This window comes from Somniosus microcephalus, chromosome 4, assembly GCF_052327205.1.
Source record: "Somniosus microcephalus isolate GS21.2 chromosome 4, FLI_Smic_1.0, whole genome shotgun sequence".
In the NCBI taxonomy this organism is placed as follows: domain Eukaryota; kingdom Metazoa; phylum Chordata; class Chondrichthyes; order Squaliformes; family Somniosidae; genus Somniosus; species Somniosus microcephalus.
In genome coordinates this window covers 241315309-241334456 of record NC_140990.1, presented here as the reverse complement: position 1 = coordinate 241334456, position 19148 = coordinate 241315309, and the positions used below count along the sequence as shown (strand labels likewise).

The 19148-nt window shown below is 44.8% G+C and overlaps 1 protein-coding gene across 2 annotated transcripts in view; it reads right to left on the bottom strand.

Annotated features, from left to right (window-relative positions):
• The window catches only part of ccdc141 (coiled-coil domain containing 141), a 285891-nt gene that overhangs the window by 170025 nt on the left and 96718 nt on the right, over positions 1 to 19148 (bottom strand). For both annotated transcript variants that reach the window (XM_085986005.1, XM_085986004.1), the window contains one exon: positions 16157 to 16351. In XM_085986005.1, coding sequence (XP_085842131.1) covers positions 16157 to 16351 — 195 coding nt within the window. The remainder of the gene's footprint in view (positions 1 to 16156; positions 16352 to 19148) is intronic.

Here is a 19148-nt window from a genome sequence, read left to right as displayed (position 1 = left end):
GGCATATGTGCTGTGAGGAGGATGCAGAGAAACTCCAGTATGATTTGGACAGGTTGGGTGATTGGGCAGATGCATGGCAGATGCAGTATAATGTGGATAAATGCGAGGTTATGTATTAACCAATGTATTATCCAATACAGTCCCCACCACTTATAATGGGCACATTGCCACTAATGCAATTTGACCGCTATATGAGTTAGGTGATTTATACAAATCTATGTTGTTTGTTTATAACCTTATACCGTATCACAGATGAATCATTTCCTCACTTATATGCTGCCTAATAAAACAAAACATTAAGCTTAAAACATCTGAACACAATATTGGGAAGTACTGAAAGTGAACATGGCTTTTGATACCACCTTAGCATGTGAAATCTTCCATTAGCAACTAATTAAAAAAATCTAACTGAGGTGTGAAAAGCTGTTCTGTTCACACATTTGTCAATCATTTTGTTCTCGATATCTTCAAACACCTTCAGTACTAGCCGGCACCAGTGAGAAGTGATTAAGCATAATTGGTAATTACACCCTTTAAAAAGGTGCGAATTACTCACTAAACATGTTTCTGCCTGAAATAACCAGCACGCTTAACATCCTTCAAGCAGCGACTTTGGAATTGGCAATGATGGTAATGACAAATGGTTTGCGCAATTTGCTCGATTCAAACGTGGGCAGTTTAAGTGGTGGGGAATTAAAAGAGAACGCGAACCACCCCACCCCGAGGTAGCATTACTGGCAATACAAAAAAGTTTTTAATAATATTTCTTGTTTGAAAAATCTGACAAATGTAATTGTATAAATAGAGGAAACTGGAAAATATAGTGGATGTAACAGTGGGGGTAAAAAGAGAATCAGATGGGATAGTACAGTAGATGATTCTGGAGGACAGGGTTAAAGTCTGAGCAGAGTAGAATGAATTTTACTTTGCACCTGGTTACACCATACCTAAGTCTAACTGTAGAGCAATTAATATTTGAGTACTAACAGACATAGGAACAGGAGTAGGCCATTCAGCCCCTCGAGCCTGTTCCACTATTCAATGAGATCATGGCTGATCTGCGACCTAACTCCATATACCCGCCTTTGGCCCATATCCCTTAATACCATTGGTTAACAAAAATCTATCAATCTTAGATTTAAAATTAACAATTGATTTAACATCAATTGCCATTTGCAGAAGAGAGTTCCAAACTTCTACCACCCTTTGTGTGTAGAAGTGCTTTCTAATTTCACTCCTAACTTTTAGACTATGCTCCCAGTCCTAGAATCCCCAAGCAGCAGAAATAGTTTTTCTCTATCTACCCTATCTGTTCCTTTTAATATCTTGAAAACTTTGATCACCCCTTAACCTTCTAAATTCTAGGGAATACAACCCTAGTTTATGTAATCTCTCCTCGTAACTTAACCCTTGGAGTCCGGGTATCATTCTGGTAAACATACGCTGCACTCCCTCCAAGGTCAATATATCCTACCTATGCCCAGAACTGCTCATAGTATTCCAGGTGTGGTCTAACCAGGGCTTTGTATAGCTGCAGCATAACTTCTCCCCCTTGTATACTAGTCCTCTAGATATAAAGCCCAGTATTCCATTAGCTTTTTTGATTATTTTCTGTACCTGTTCTTAACATTTTAATGATCTATGTACCTGGACCCCCAAGTCTCTTTAGACCTCCACTGTTTTTAGCTTTTCATCATTTAGAAAGTACCCTGCTCTGTCCTATTAAGTTCAAAGTGGATGACCTCACAATTGCCTACATTGAAATCCATTTGCCACAATTTTGCCCTTCACTTAATCTGTCGATATCCCTTTGTAATTTTAAACTTTCATCTACACTGCTTACAATGCCGCCTACCTTTGTGTCATCGGCAAATTTGGATATGTGGCTTTCTATGCCAACATCTGAGTTGTTAATAAATACTGTGAATAGTTGCAGCACCAACACAGATCCCTGCGGGGCACCACTAGTCACATCCTACCAATTAGAGTACCTGCCCATTACCCCTACTCTCTGTCTCCTGCTGCTCAGCCAATTTCCTAACCAAGTCAATAATTTGCCTTCAATTCCATGGGCTTCAACCTTATTTACCAGTCTCTTAAGCAGGACTTTATCAAATGCCTTCTGGAAGTCCATATAAATATCAATAGACATTCCCCTGTGCACTACTTTAATCACCTCTTCAAAAAATTCAATCAGGTTTCTCAGGCATGACCTTCCTTTCACAAATCCATGCTGGCTTTCTCTGATCAGCTGAAAATTTTCAAGGTGTTTATTCACCCTATCCTTAATTATAGACTCTAGTAATTTCCCAACAACAGATGTTAGGCTAATTGGTCTATAATTCCCTGGTTTCCCTCTCTTGCCATTCTTAAAAAGCGGAGTGACATGCACAATTTTCCAATCTGGGATGGTTCCTGAATCGAGAGAACGTTGGAAGATTATAGTTAGGGTATCTGCAATGTGTTCACCTCCTTCCTTTAAAAGCCTGGGATGGAAACCATCTGGTCCTGGGGATTTGTCACTTTTTAGTGCCATTATTTTCCTCATTACTGCTAATTTGCTTATGTTAATTTTATTTAGTCCCTGTCCTTGATTTAATATTAGTTTCCTTGGGATTTCCAGCATGTTATCCTCTTCCTCTACTGTAAATACTGATGCAAAGTAATTATTCAACTTGTCTGCCATTTCCTTATTATCATTGACAATATCACCATTGTCAGTTTTCAAGGGGCCAACATTGCTCCTGACCCCTCTTTTCCCTAATATAATTATAAAGATTCTTTGTGTTGATTTTCATATCCCTTGCAAGTTTCTTTTGATACTCGCTTTTTGTAGATCTTACTATCTGTTTTGTCGCCGGAGCTGAGCGGCGGACCTGCGAGAGGCACAGAGTCAGCGAGAGGAGGATAAAAAGAGCGCGGAGAGGAGGCGTGTGACCGGAGCTGAGCGGCGGACCTACGAGAGGCACAGAGTCAGCGAGAGGAGGATAAAAAGAGCGCGGAGAGGAGGCCTGGGACCGGAGCTGAGCGGCGGACCTTCGAGAGGCACAGAGTCAGCGAGAGGAGGATAAAAAGAGCGCAGAGTGGAGGCGTGGGACCGAAGCTGAGCGGCAGACCTGCGAGAGGCACAGAGTCAGCGAGAGGAGGATAAAAAGAGCGCGGAGAGGAGGCCTGGGACCGGAGCTGAGCAGCAGACCTGCGAGAGGCACAGAGTCAGCGAGAGGAGGATAAAAAGAGCACGGCGAGGAGGTGTGGGACTGGAGTTGAGCGGCAGACCTGCGAGAGGCACAGAGTCAGCGAGAGGAGGATAAAAAGAGCGCGGAGAGGAGGCCTGGGACCGGAGCTGAGCGGCGGACCTTCGAGAGGCACAGAGTCAGCGAGAGGAGGATAAAAAGAGCGCAGAGTGGAGGCGTGGGACCGAAGCTGAGCGGCAGACCTGCGAGAGGCACAGAGTCAGCGAGAGGAGGATAAAAAGAGCGCGGAGAGGAGGCCTGGGACCGGAGCTGAGCAGCAGACCTGCGAGAGGCACAGAGTCAGCGAGAGGAGGATAAAAAGAGCGCGGAGAGGAGGCCTGGGACCAGAGCTGAGCGGCGGACCTGCGAGAGGCACAGAGTCAGCGAGAGGAGGCGTGGGACCGGAGCTGAGTGGCGGACCTGCGAGAGGCACAGAGTCAGCGAGAGGAGGCTAAAAAGAGCACGGAGAGGAGGCCTGGGACCGGAGCTGAGCGGCGGACCTGCGAGAGGCACAGAGTCAGCGAGAGGAGGATAAAAAGAGCGCGGAGAGGAGGTGTGGGACCGGAGCTGAGCGGCGGACCTGCGAGAGGCACAGAGTCAGCGAGAGGAGGATAAAAAGAGCGCAGAGAGGAAACCTCGGACCAGAGCTAAGTGGCAGACCTGCAAGAGGCACAGAGTCAGCGAGAGGAGAGAGAGAAGTAAGAAGTAATCGAAGTGTGACGTCAGCAGAAAGCAGGTAAGTGATTGGTTAGTGAGTATTTCTCTCTTTCCCCCTTTTTTCCAAACCTAAATTTTGTGGTTTACAGTGTCTAGGGCCTCTGTTGTGTAGCAGGCACTGCTGGTAAACAAGGGCCCTTGAGTATATCATTTAACTGTAGTGTAATTGGTGGGATTGATTTGATTTAATTTAATGTGAATTAATTAAAGGGTAAGTCATGGCAGTACAGCTCGGTGCCGTGGTATGCTCCTCCTGCACTATGTGGGAAATCAGGGACACTTCCTGTGTCCTTGACGACCATGTGTGCGGGAAGTAGCTGCAGCTACTGGCAGACCGCATTGCGGCGCTGGAGCTGCGAATGGATACATACTGGAGCATTCGCGATGCTGAGGACATCGTGGATAGCACGTTTAATGAGTTGGTCACACTGCAGGTAAAGGCTGCACAGACAGGAAGGGAATGGGTGACCGCCAGGCAGAGTAGCAGGCGCAGGCAGGTAGTGCAGGGGTCCCCTGTGGCCATCCCCCTCTCAAACAGATTTGGATATTGTTGAGGGAGATGACTTATCGGGAGAAGGCAGCAGCAGCCAATTTCCTGGCACCGTGGGTACTTCTGCTGCGCAGGACGGGAGGAAAAAGAGTGGGAGAGCTATAGTGATAGGGGATTCCATTGTAAGGGGAATAGATAGGCGTTTCTGCAGCCGCAAACGAGACTCCAGAATGGTATGTTGCCTCCCTGGTGCAAGGGTCAAGGATGTCTTGGAGCGGCTGCAGAGCATTTTGGAACGGGAGGGTGAACAGCCAGTTGTCGTGGTGCATACAGGTTAGGGTTGCAAAGGGGTGGAAAGTTTCCGGTAAATTTCCGGTAAATTTCTGGAAATTTTCCACAGGAAGTTTAGCTTGGGAATTTTAGCTTGGGATTTTGCCCAAAAAAGCACATGCTAGCATAATATTGTTTTTTTTGTATTTCTTTCTTTTTTTTCCACAGGTCCTCTCTTAAAATTACTAACAGAGATGGAATCTTAATTATTAAGGAATTTCTTAATCAATATATGTTTATCTTCTTACTTGGCTTGTTTTAATAATTACAAGTTTTGTGTGTGACTGTGAACAAATGTGTCCTGATTGGTTGGATGAGTGGATGAGCGATTAGCTCCCTCTATTTGTAATATTTGCATATCGACTTGTGATTGGCCTGCAGGCATCTGTAAGACTGCTATAGTTTTTTTAAGATCCAGGTTAGGGGTCCTGAGGGAAGTCATTTTGTTTTCTGCTGATGTTGTGATGATGCAGTAAGTAAATCAGACTTTATACCAAATAAACCAGTTACTTGTTGAACTCTGTTGTCCTTCAATTTAAAATATACAAAATAATACACTATTGGTGATGTAGCGTCGTGTGTGTACAGGTCATGCTTCCATCACATGGAGCATCAGCAAAAATGTACTCACCCTGTTGCAATCGTGCTGATCGACCGCAGTTCAGCACAGAGATGAATGCCCTTTATTTCTCTGCATAGAACAATGCCATGTTTACCGTCGGATGTGTGGAAGCATTTTACCCCAGGCATTAAAGATGGAAAGACTGTGTACATGTGCAAACACTGTAGAAAGCCATATGTAAAGAATGCCACAAAGATGCAGCAGCTGGATGATGTTTTGGGAGAGAGTGGTTAGCAGCCTTAAACTACTCTCACCAGTAGCATCTGCAATTGCTCAGATTGAAGGAGATGACGCTGTCTTGTCAGATGTTCTCAGGCTTTTTACTGATTTAAAAGAACAAATCAGCATTGCCCTACCCACATCCCTGCTGCCCAAAGCAGAGGAGAAGGCAATTGTTCAATTCATACAGACGCGTCAAGAATTTTGTGTCAAGCCGATTCATGCTGCAGCATACATGCTGGACCCAAAGCATGTTGGGAGACCAATACTTTCTGGAGAACAGATCAACAGCGCTGACAGTGTGATTTCTACCCTCTCACACCATCTCAATCTGGATGTGGGCAAAGTTCTGGGAAGTCTGGCAAAGTTCTCTACCAAGCAAGGTCTTTGGAATGGGGATGGGATATGGGAATCATGCAAGCATATCAGTGCACATACCTGGTGGAAGGGACTTTGTGCATCTGAGGCCCTGTCACCTATTGCATCGGTGATACTCCAAATCCCACCTTCATCAGCGGCCTCTGAACGAAACTGGTCACTTTTTGGGAATACGCATACAAAGGTGCGCAACAGGCTGACTAACAAGAGAGTGGAGAAACTGGTGGCTATCCGAGCGAACCTACAACTTATTGAGCCAGATACAGAAGTGTCCACCACACAGCTAGACACTGACACAGAGGAGGAAATGGACACATCAGAGCCAGAGTCAGAGAATCAGGAGGAGCAATGAGGAGTAGAAGACTCAGAAAACTCATGAGTAGAAGACTCAAAGGGACAAAATAAGGACAAATTACAGGCTAAATAAGCTGACGCTCTTTTTATTTTATTTTAGATAGGTCTTTTTTGTGGGGGTTCAATAAAGTTCAAAATTATAACCTAAATAAAGTTTTGAAAGCCTGTTTTTATTTGTATGGAACAGTGTGTCTATTTTGACGACAAAGATAATATAAGGGTCAGAGACAAAAACCATCAGTGTGCAAAAAAACTCAAAATTCCCAAAATTCCCATAGAAAGTTTCCTCTTTTAAAAATTCCCAGAATTTTGCAACCCTAATACAGGTACCAATGATATAGGTAAAAAACAGGATGAGGTCCTAAAAGCTGAATATAGGGAGATGGAGGTAAATTAAAAAATAGGACCTCAAAGGTAGTAATCTCAGGATTGCTACCAGTGCCACGTGCTAGTCAGAGCAGAAATAGAAGGATATTTCAGATGAATACATGGCTAGAGGAATGGTGCAAGGGGGAGGGATTCAAATTCCTGGGACATTGGAACCGGTTCTGGGGGAGGTGGGACCAGTACAAACTGGATGGTTTGCACCTGGGCAGGACCGGGACCGATGTCCTAGGGGGAGTGTTTGCTAGTGCTGTGGGGGAGGGTTTAAACTAAAATGGCAGGGAGTTGGGAACCTGTGCAGGGAGACAGAGGAAAGGGAAACAAGGATAGAAGCAAAAGACAGGAAGGAGAAAGGCAAAAGTGGCAGTCAGAGAAATCAAGGGTTTAAATCAAACATGGCCACAGTAAATAATAATTCTAAAAGGTCTAAGAGTGTTAAAAAAACAAGCCTGAAGGCTTTGTGTCTTAATGCAAGGAGCATTCATAATAAGGTGGATGAATTAGCTGCGCAAATAGATGTAAACGGATATGATATGATTGGGATTACGGAAACATGGCTCCAGGGTGACCAAGGCTGGGAATTCAACATCCAGGGATATTCATTATTCAGGAAAGACCGGAAAAAAGGAAAAGGAGGTGGGGTAGCATTGCTGGTTAAAGAGGAGATTAACACAATTTTAAGGAAGGACATTAGCTCTGATGATGTGGAATCTGTATGGGTAGAGCTGAGAAATACCAAGGGGCAGAAAACGTTAGTGGGAGTTGTATATAGACCCCCAAACAGTAATGCGGAGGTTGGGGATGGCATCATAATGAAGTGTTTCGAGAGACTGGTCTTAGCCCACATCAAAGCCAGTGTTCCTGCCTCCCTTGACCAACACCAGTTTGCCTATCGGGCAAACAGATCAATGGAGGATGCAATCACAACTGCTCTATACTCGGCACTGAATCACCTAGATGGTAAGGAGACCTACATCAGAATGTTGTTTATAGACTACAGCTCAGCATTCAACACTATCGTCCCCAACAAGCTGGCCACCAAACTCCAAACTCTTGGCCTGAACACTTCCCTCTGCAACTGGACCCTGGATTTCCTAACAAACAGACCCCAGTCTGTCAAATTAGGTAACCACACCTCCCCCCCCCGACCCTGAACATGGGGGCCCCACAAGGATGTGTGCTGAGCCCCCTCCTCTACTCCCTCTTCACCCACGACTGTGTGGCTGTTAATGGTTCCAACACCATCATCAAGTTTGCAGATGACACCACGGTAGTAGGCCAGATCACCAACAACGATGAGTCAGCCTACAGGGAGGAGGTCCAGCATCTCGTGAAGTGGTGCGCCGACAACAACCTGGCCCTTAACACCAAGAAAACAAAGGAAATAATCGTGGACTTCAGGAAGTCCAAAGGCAGAAGTCACACCCCCATCCACATCAATGGGGCGGAGGTGGAAAGGGTGGCCAGCTTTAAGTTCCTCGGAGTCCACATCACGGAAGACCTCTCCTGGTCCCTCAACACCTCCTCTCTGGTGAAGAAGGCCCAGCAGCGCCTATATTTCTTGAGGAGGCTGAAGGGATGTAATCTGTCACCCCCGATCCTCTCTAACTTCTACCGCTGCACTATAGAGAGCATCCTGACAAACTGTATCACGGTATGGTACGGCAGCTGTAGCTCCCATGACCGGAAAGCCCTGCAGCGGGTAGTCAAAACTGCCCAACGCATTACCGGCACCCGGCTACCGACCATAGAACATATATATCAGAAACGCTGCCTACGGAGGGCACGGTCCATCATCAAAGGCCCTACCCACCCCAGCCACAGTCTGTTCGCCCTCCTACCATCTGGAAGACGCTACAGATGCATTCGCACCCGTACGACCAGATTTAGGAACAGCTTCTTTCCCAGGGCTGTCATCCTACTGAACTCCACAAATAAACACTAAAGCCTGCACATCTACCGATGCACTTTATTATGGTCATATTTATGCTAATATATATGTACAAATGTATGTTGAAATGTTTAAGTGTCCTAATCCAAATTGTACACTCTCGGGAGCCGCAAGCCTACATTTCGTTGTACTGCACTTGTGCACTAACAATGACAATAAAAGTTGATTTGATTTGATTAAATGGGAAATTAGAGATGCGTGCAATAAGGGCACAGCAGTTATCATGGGTGACTTTAATCTACATATAGATTGGACTAACCAAATTAGTAACAATACTGTGGAGGAGGAATTCCTGGAGTGTATACGGGAAGGTTTCCTGGTCCAATATGTCGAGGAACCAACTAGAGATCAGGTCATCTTAGACTGGGTATTATGTAATGAGAAAGGAATAATTAGCAATCTTGTTGTGCGAGGCCCCTTGGGGCGGAGCGATCATTAAGATGGAGAGTGAAGTAATTGACTCCGAGACTAGGGTCCTGAATTTAAATAAAGGAAACTACGATGGTATGAGGCGCGAGTTGGGTAGGATTGATTGCGGAATTTTACTCAAAGGGTTGACGGTGGATAGGCAATGGCAAACATTTAAAGATCACATGGATGAACTACAGAATTTGTTCATCCCTGTTTGGTATATAAATAAAACAAAAAAGTTTACTCAACATTGGCTAACAAGGGAAATTAGGGATAGCATAAGATCCAAGGAGAGGACATATAAATTGGCCAGAAAAAGCAGTAAACCTGAGGATTGGGAGCAGTTTAGGATTCAGCAAAGGAGGACAAAGGGATTAATTAAGAGGGGGAAAATAGAGTATGCGAGTAAGCTTGCAGGGAACATAAAAATTGACTGTAAAAGCTTCTATAGATATGTGAAGAGAAAAAGATTGGTGAAGTCAAGCGTAGGTCCCTTGCAGTCAGAATCAGGGGAATTTATAATGGGGAACAAAGAAATGGCAGACCAATTCAAAACATACTTTGGTTCTGTCTTCACAAAGGAGGACACAAATAACCTCCCAGAGATGTCGGGGAACATAGGGACTAATGAGAGGGAGGAACTGAATGAAATCAGTATTTGTAGGGAAATGGTGTTAGGGAAATTGACAGGATTGAAGGCCGATAAATCCCCAGGGCCTGATAATCTACATCCTAGGGTACTTAAGGAAGTGGCCCTAGAAATAGTAGATGCATTGCTGGTCATCTTCCAAAATTCTATAGATTATGGAACAGTTCCCATGGATTGGAGGGTAGCTAATGTTACCCCACTATTCAAAAAAGGTGGTAGAGAGAAAACGGGGAATTATAGATTGGTAAGCCTGACATCGGTAGTGGGGAAAATGCTAGAGTCCATTATAAAAGATGTAATAGCAGAGCACTTGGAAAACAGTGACAGGATCGGACAAAGTCAACATGGATTTACAAAAGGTAAATCGTGCTTGACTAATCTACTGGAATTTTTTGAAGATGTAACTGGTAGAATAGATAAGGGAGAACCAGTGGATGTGATGTATTTGGACTTTCAGAAGGCTTTCAATAAGGTCCCGCATAAGAGATTAGCATGTAAAGTTAAGGCACATGGGATTGGGGGCAAGGTACTGGTTTGGATAGAGAACTGGTTGGCAGACAGGAAGCAAAGAGTTGGAATAAACGGGTCTTTTTCCGAGTGGCAGGCAGTGACTAGTGGGGTACCGCAGGGATCGGTCCGAGGACCCCAGCTATTCACAATATATATTAATGATCTAGACAAGGGAACTAGATGTAATATCTCCAAGTTTGCAGATGACACAAAGCTGGGTGGGCGTGTGTGCTGTGAGGAGGATGCTGAGAAACTCCAGTATGATTTGGACAGGTTGAGTGATTTTACAGATGCATGGCAGATGCAGTATAATGTGGATAAATGTGAGGTTATCCACTTTGGTGGCAAAAACAGGAAGGCAGATTATTATCTGAACGGCAATAGATTGGGAGGAGGGGACGTGCAACGAGACCTGGGTGTCCTTGTGCACCAGTCGCTGAAGGTAAACATGCAGGTGCAGCAGGTGGTTAAGAAGGCAAATGGTATGTTGGCCTTCGTAGCGAGAGGGTTCGAGTACAGGAACAAAGATGTCTTGCTGCAGTTGTACAGGGCCTTGGTGAGACCACATCTTGAGTATTGTGTGCAGTTTTGGTCGCCTTATCTGAGGAAGGATGTTCTTGCCATGGAGGGAGTGCAGCGAAGATTCACCAGACTGATACCTGGGATGGCAGGAATGACGTATGAGGAGAGATTGGGTCGATTGGGCTTATACTCGCTGGAGTTCTGAAGAATGAGAGGGGATCTCATTGAAACTTATAAAATTCTAACAGGACTAGACAGACTAGATGCAGGAAGGATGTTCCCGATGGCGGGGGAGTCCAGAACCAGGGTTCACAGTCTAAGGATAAGGGGTAAGCCATTTAGGACAGAGATGAGGAGGAATTTCTTCACCCAGAGAGTGGTGAACCTGTGGAATTCTCTACCACAGAAGGCAGTTGAGGCCAATTCATTAAATATATTCAAGAAGGAGTTAGATATATTTCTTAAGGCTAAAGGGATCAAGGGATATGGGGAGAAGGCAGGGACCGGGTACTGAGTTTGGATGATCAGCCATGATCTCATTGAATGGCGGAGCAGGCTCGAGTGGGCCAACTGGCCTAATCCTGCTCCTATCTTCTATGTTTCTATGTCACCCTTTGCTGTTCTTTGTATCTTTCTCATTCACGAGGATCTGTGCTATTTTTTGAATCTCCGATCAGTTGAAAAGACCTTCCAAAGCACTCTCATTTTAAAGGTTACACCCTTATTTCTCAAATATTACCTAAATTTTCCAATATGGATTATCTCAACTGATTTGTTACTGAGATATTTTGTACTAAACAGAATAAATGGTTTGTTACAACCCAAAATTTATAAGGACCTGAAGTACTAGCAAATTTGGCTACACCTTTTCCCTTCACCACCTGGCTGAAACAACATACTCAGAATATTTTCCTCCAGTTTGGAGGTCTGTGTTAATGATTCATTTTTGGATTTTAAAATCATTCATTGCTCAAAGTCAGAAAGTGTTTCTGTGTGCATTATTACAGTATTGCAAACTGCGATACACATATCTGTCAAATGAATACCACCTTTAATGAAAATCCACAAGATGGCAGTAGAGAAACAAAATCCTATTGTTCACTTGTTCTAAATCACAAAATAATCTAGCAATTTATGTATTGTGCAGAACGCTGCACTACAGTAAATTTAACCTTCTGTTAATAGTCTTGTGACATGGAACATATGTGCATAATAAAAGCCTTGCCTATCCAACCTATGGCTTATTCTCCTTGTAAGGCAGCTACAACAATTGTTGTATTTTTTGTATTAATCAATGTATGGAATCCTGGTTTGGGGATATAATGACATTTTCTTCTACTTTTGGCACCCTGCATCAAGAATGAAGCACTCCCAGCTCAGGTATAACACAGGCCCCAATGTTCCTTAACTCCAGCCTAACTATCGCTCCAGTTGAATATTAACATTTCCTGCACCAGCCATCCATGTGGCTCTTTCTGAATGAGTCTACCACCTTAGTGCTAATTTATACCAAAGTATGGAATTTGTGGTCTGGATCCATATCCATTTGAAACTGGGTTGAGATTGCCAAACTCATTTCATGTAAGGTTTCCAGGGGCTGAGAGGAAACCCTAGAATTCCAGTCAGGTGGGGGTTGGGGAGGCGGTGTAACGAGGGGTTCGGAATTTAGGATGGGACCCAGATCCGCCAGGGTTTCCATCGCATGTAACATAAACTTTAAATTCCAACCAATAAGGCACAGGAATCCTATCCATTGCGCCCCTCTTCTGTCCAGCGGTTTGTATGCCTGCTAAGACAGGTGTGGATTCCTACGTGAGCCTACAAAAAAAAGGCCTAAAGATGAAAATCTGCAAAAGGTAAATGTTTTTTCCGAGGAATAAGAAAAATTGCTGAAGTCAACCTTTGGCCCGATAAAGGCCTAAGGCTCCCCTTTGGAGCAGCACCCAGCTGCTCTGCGTTTTAAGTGGCACAGTGAGGCCAGTACCTCTGTTGCACCTTTAGAGAAATGGGAAGCACGCCACAATTATTCTAATGGTCCCATCGCCCCCAATTTAGGATGAGATCATGGTGATGTTAAAGTAGCAGGCTGAGGTCCCGGTCCACAGCACCTCTGACTCCTCTCAGGGTCCATAGAAATTCATGATATTTTTCCACAGAGATGAAAGGGACAATGTACTAACCTATCGTGCCCACGGTCTCTGAACCCTCTCAGAAATGCTTCATTAATCATGTCTAAAATACTAATTGCATTACTCACATATCTAAGCGAGGGACTATGAAGAAGAAAATTATAGCTAAACTCTGAAATTGAATGTGTGTGATTAATGATGGAATGTTTACAGAGTAATTTTATTTCCCTTATTACTTTTTCCCTCTCTCAATTCTAAAGAGAGAAAAACAGATCAAGGTTAACCATCCTGCTTGAAAAACACAGGTTAAAAAAAGATACACTGTACATAAGAATGTGGATTTCAGTATATTAAAACAATTTATTCAGTATAGTAAAACAATTACTCCCTCTCACCCTGGCTGTTCCCCCTGGTACGGCCCTCATCTTCGCTCCCTTAAGCCCAAGGGACGCAGACTTGAACGGATATGGCAGACAACTGGTTTAGCCATTCACCACCAGATATGGCTGGACCACATAAAGCATTATCAGGTCCTGCTCTTGTCTGCCAAAACTGTTCACTATTCCAGAATCATTCTGGAATGCAAAAATAAACCCCAGCTTCTATTTTCTACTGCTAACCACTTTGGTGTCAAAAACAGGAAGGCAGATTATTATCTGAATGGCAATAGATTGGGAGAAGGGGAAGTGCAACGAGACCTGGGCGTCCTTGTGCACCAGTCGCTGAAAGTAAGCATGCAGGTGCAGCAGGTGGTTAAGAAGGCAAATGGTATGTTGGCCTTCGTAGCGAGAGGGTTTGAGTAGAGGAACAAGGATGTCTTGCTGCAGTTGTACAGGGCCTTGGTGAGACCACATCTTGAGTATTGTATACAGTTTTGGTCGCCTTATCTGAGGAAGGATTTTCTTGCCATGGAAGGAGTTCAGCGAAGATTCACCAGGCTGATACCTGGGATGGCAGGAATGACGTATGAGGAGAGATTGGGTCGATTGGGCTTATACTCACTGGAGTTTAGAAGAATGAGAGGGGATCTCATTGAAACGTATAAAATTCTAACAGGACTAGACAGACTAGATGCTGGAAGGATGTTCCCGATGGCGGGGGAGTCCAGAACCAGGGGTCACAGTCTAAGGATAAGGGGTAAGCCATTTAGGACAGAGATGAGGAGGAATTTCTTCACCCAGAGAGTGGTGAACCTGTGGAATTCTCTGCCAAAGAAGGCAGTAGAGGCCAATTCATTAAATATATTCAAGAAAGAGTTGGATATATTTCTTAAGGCTAAAGGGATCAAGGGATAGGGAGAGAAGGCAGGAACAGGGTACTGAATTTGGATGATCAGTCATGATCTTATTGCATGGCGGAGCAGGCTCGAGGGGCCGAATGGCCTACTCCTGCTCCTATCTTCTATGTTTCTGTTTCTAACCAGCTTCTTAAACCCCTCTCCCCTGTATCCTCCACCCTCACCTCTGACAACAAGTGTGAGGATCTCATGGACTTCTTTGTCTCTAAGATTGAGACCATCTGTTCAGCTGCCTCTGCCACTTCCCTTCCTTCCCCTAGCCCACTGGGCAAAACTTCCTCTAAGGTTCCCCCCTGCCCTAGCCCTGAACTTATATCTTTCTCCAGTGTCTCTCCGATCTCCCCTCATGACCTCTTCGCGCTCATCTTGTCCACGAGACCCACTTCCTGCACCCTTGACCCTATTCCCACCAAACTGCTGAACACTCAACCTCCTTTTCTGGCTCCCATGTTAGCTGACATGTTTAATGGTTCTCTCTCCTCAGGTACTGTTGCCCTCTCCTTCAAATCTGCCGTCATTACCTCTCTCCTCAAAAAAACTACCGCCCCATCTCCATCCTCCCTTTCCTCTCCAAAGTCCTTGAACATGTTGTCGCCTCCCAAATCTGTGCCCATCTTTCCCACAACTCCATGTTTGAATCCTTCCAATCAGGTTTCCAACCCTGCCACAGTACTGAAATAGCTCTCATCAAAGTTACAAATGACATCCTTTGTGACTGTGACAAAGGTAAACTATCCCTCCTCGTCCTTCTTGACTTGTCTGCAGCCTTTGACACGGTTGACCACTCTATCCTCCTCCAACGCCTCTCCACTGTCGTCCAGCTGGGTGTGACTGCACTCGCCTGGTTCCATTCTTATTTATGTAATCGTAGCCAGAGAATCACCTGCAATGGCTTCTCTTCCCGCTCCCACATCGTTACCGCTGGTGTCCCCCAATGATCTATCCTTTGCCCACTCCTATTTCTCATCATCCGAAAACACAGCATCAGTTTCCACATGTACGCTGACGACACTCAGCTCTACCTCACTAACTCTTCTCTCGACCCCTCCACAGTCTCTAAATTGTCAGACTGCTTGTCCGACATCCAGTTCTGGATGAGCAGAAATTTTCTCCATTGTTTTCGGTCCCTGCCACTGACCCCATCCCTCTCCCTAACATCTGTCTGAGGCTGAACAACACTGTTCGCAACCTCTGTGTCATATTTGACCCTTAAATGAGCTTCTGACCACATATCCGCGGCATAACTTAGACCGCCTATTTCCACCTCCATAATATCACCCATCTCCACCCCGCCTCAGCTCATCTGCTGCTGAAACCCTCATCCATGCCTTTGCTAACTCTAGACTTGACTATTCTAATGCACTCCTGGCTGGCCTCCCACATTCTACCCTTCATAAACTTGAGGTCATCCAAAACTTGCTGCCTGTGTCCTAACCCACACCAAGTCCAGATCACCCCTGTGTTGGCTCCCGGTTAAGCAACACCTCAATTTCAAAATTCTCATCCTTGTTTTCAAATCCCTCAATGGCCTCGCTATCTCTGTAATCTCCTCCAGCCCCACAACCGTGCCCCCCCCCTCCGAGGTATCTGCACTCCTCTAATTCTGCCCTCTTGCACATCCCTGATTATAATCACTCAACCATTGGTGACCGTGCCTTCTGTTGCCTAGGCTTTAAGCTCTGGAATTCCCTGCCTAAACCTCTCCGCCTCGCTACCTCTCCTTCCTCCTTTAAGATGCTCCTTAAAACCTACCTCTTTGACCAAGCTTTTGGTTACCTGCCCTAATTTCTCCTTATGTGGTTCGGTGTCAAATGTTTTGTCTTATAACGCTCCTGTGAAGCGCCTTGGGACATTTTACTATGTTAAAGGCGCTATATAAATACAAGCTGTTGTTGTTATATACATATATATGAAACAATTCGCAGTCAAATGTTAACATAGATGTCGTTCAAGAACTAACCTTATTTGCGCTGTTAAAAAATTCATGGGCCTCTTGGAGCAATATTGCTCGTTCCTTCATGAGAAGCCAGAACTCCTCACACATCAGCTTCAGTTTCTGATTTTGAAATGCCATCTGTTCTTTATCTGTAAAGTCTTCCATAAGCAAAATCTCATCAGCCTCAGCTTTTAATCTTTCAGCTACAGAGGTGAATTCCTGCAATAAAATGTTTAAGGTTCTATTATTTCTTACTGGGAGGACTGCTGTAGCAACAAATTTGAACAAACATATAACCAACTGATATTTTTATATCGCATAGTACAGACCAGAGGGCATATAAAAGGGTGAATATTTTGAAACAGTTATATTATATACTATTTACAGTACACTGAGTGACCTTGTATCTCATCCTAAAAAATTGCCTTGTAAAGGATTGTCTCAAAAGTTCAATGTTTTCAGATGATGCTTATAATAAAGCTGTGAAAAGCTCATCCAGAAAGTTTTCCATGGATATGCAAAGTAAAGCATATTTTCCAGTAACTTAGAAGAAATATGCTTACCTTCTGAAGAACTGTAGTACCAGCTCTCAATATAATGTCAGATCTTTAAATTGTGGGGCTAGTTCACACCAATATTATACATTATGGTCCTATTTTGGGATTTGCAATGTAATGCAAGGTGTAAAATATACCTTTGCACCCAGCAAAATACACTAGCGCCACCAATATGCCAGGAGCAGAATTTCAGCCCTTAAAAAGCCGCAAAATTGTAGTTTCACTAAGGCATGAATATACCCTGTCATGTATGGAGACCAAAACTGGACACAGTACACTAGGGCCTTGTACAGCCCAAGTACAGAGTTTTAAATTTTATATTGTATTGTCCTTGAAATACAACCTCAGTTAAATTTATGTAGGAGAAGTGCTCCCAGAATACTCTGGAAGGATAAGGCCTCCTGTTGACAGCCCTGTTGGCCCTCCTCCCTCTGGCCACATTTTTCAATCTTTGTCTTTGCCTCCGACGTTGATGCTGGAGCGCGAGGTCGAGTGCCAGTACAACGTATCCAAGTGTAGGAGTTTGAAATCTCAGCACAATGAAAGTGACAAATTTTTAGCAGCCAGAACACTCCTGAAAGTAATAAACATTTACCTCACTGAAAATGGCTGTTTCCCTATGTCAAACTGAGAAGGCAGCATTGATTGGTGACTAAAATGAAAGCCGATGTTGATCCCTTTAAATACTGCTCCTACAGCGGCCATCTGACTGCATCACGGCTCCTCTTCCTGCCACAGCTCAGGTCAGGTGCTAAGGCAGGGGGTGACAGTCAATTTTGCATCGGGGCGTTAGTGGAGCGTTCCATATACGTTGACATTGTTATGTATTGGGTGTTCTCCTCCCACCTGCGGTGGCGCTGTCACAGCAGATAAATGGTTGGGGTTGTTCTCTTGGTTAAGTTTTAGCTCTCTTTGTTCGGTCTCTCCAGAACCTTCTTTTTGAATAAAGCACTTCATGTTTGAATCTCTGAGTTCTGAGTCCTAAATTGTGTCTAGGTAGAAAGGTACAGACACAACAAAGTGGCTCCAAAAGCTGGTTGGCCTGAACTGTTTCCGGATGATACCGCAAACCAGCATCCTTTGCCACAGTGCTCTTCTCCAACACAGGAAGTCAAAAAGACTGTTCCACCTGTGCAAACTCCTGACTTTTGACTGACACAGGCACCTCCTCCATCTAGGCCTGTGTCAATGCCTACTGCTGTCAGAGAGCGGCGGCCTCCAAGATGCTTGGATCTGTAGGCTTAGTGACTTACCCACAAGACTGGGGCAGAATAAACCCCAGGGTAAAGTCAGGGTTTGAGGCAGTCTACCTCTACCCTTAGTTAGTTGAGTGCATTGAAAGTAACTTACCTGTTGAGGAATAATGTGGACCTTTCATTTCAGAGGGGAGGAATATGTTATGTATTGGGTGTTCTCCTCCCACCTGCGGTGGCGCTGTCACAGCAGATAAATGGTTGGGGTTGTTCTCTTGGTTAAGTTTTAGCTCTCTTTGTTCGGTCTCTCCAGAACCTTCTTTTTGAATAAAGCACTTCATGTTTGAATCTCTGAGTTCTGAGTCCTAAATTGTGTCTAGGTAGAAAGGTACAGACACAACAGACGTTATGATCTGGCAGCCGCTAAAGGCTAGGCACTAAATGTTATGGGCAGCGCTAAATGCCGAGTGAATGTCGCGTGCGGCGTTGGATTCGCGGCGCCCCACCGCAAAACCATTAGCGCCCCCCAGGTGCTAACTGGAGGTGCTAACATGCTGAATTTCTCCCCCCTAGGCCGATATTTTTACCTTTCAGATGCTCTGGAAGCGGGGGAGCCTGGAGTGCGTGGGGAACCCGGAGGTTTCAGCAGTGCTTTTCTCAGTGGCTTTTTAATGAAGCCACTTCATTTGCATCTGACTTCCGGGTTTCCCGACCAATTAACGGGAGTGGGCATGATGACGTGACGTATGGGTCCAATTCAGCTCAGGTATTTAAAGGAGCAATGCAAAGATGACAGTTGAAGGTTGGTGGAGATTGAAGAGAGCTTGGTGGGGAAGAGAGTGGTTTGCCTGTAGAGAGAGAGGCTTGTTTGTACAGAGATTTGTTTTGTTGCAGAAGAAAAATGCAGGCTCAGCACCCAAAATCTGCCCCTAGATTTAGTGATACATCCCTGGAATTCCTGCTCCAAGGAGTCAGGGCCCACAGGAAGGTCCTATTCCCTGCTGAGAGGAGGAAGAGGCTGGCTGCAGAGACCAAGAAGGCACGGCTAGAGATAGCAGCAGAAGTGAACTGCAGGCGTATGGTGGCGATGTCCTGGATATGGTGCAGGAAGCGCTTTAATTACCTCATGAGATCAGGAAAGGTGAGTACAATGCCACATTCAACTATATCCTGATGTGCATGTCATCCAACCCCCCTCACTCTGCCTTCCCAATCCTACACCTGCACATCACTCCTCACACCAACCTACCCTGCAGGTGCACCAAT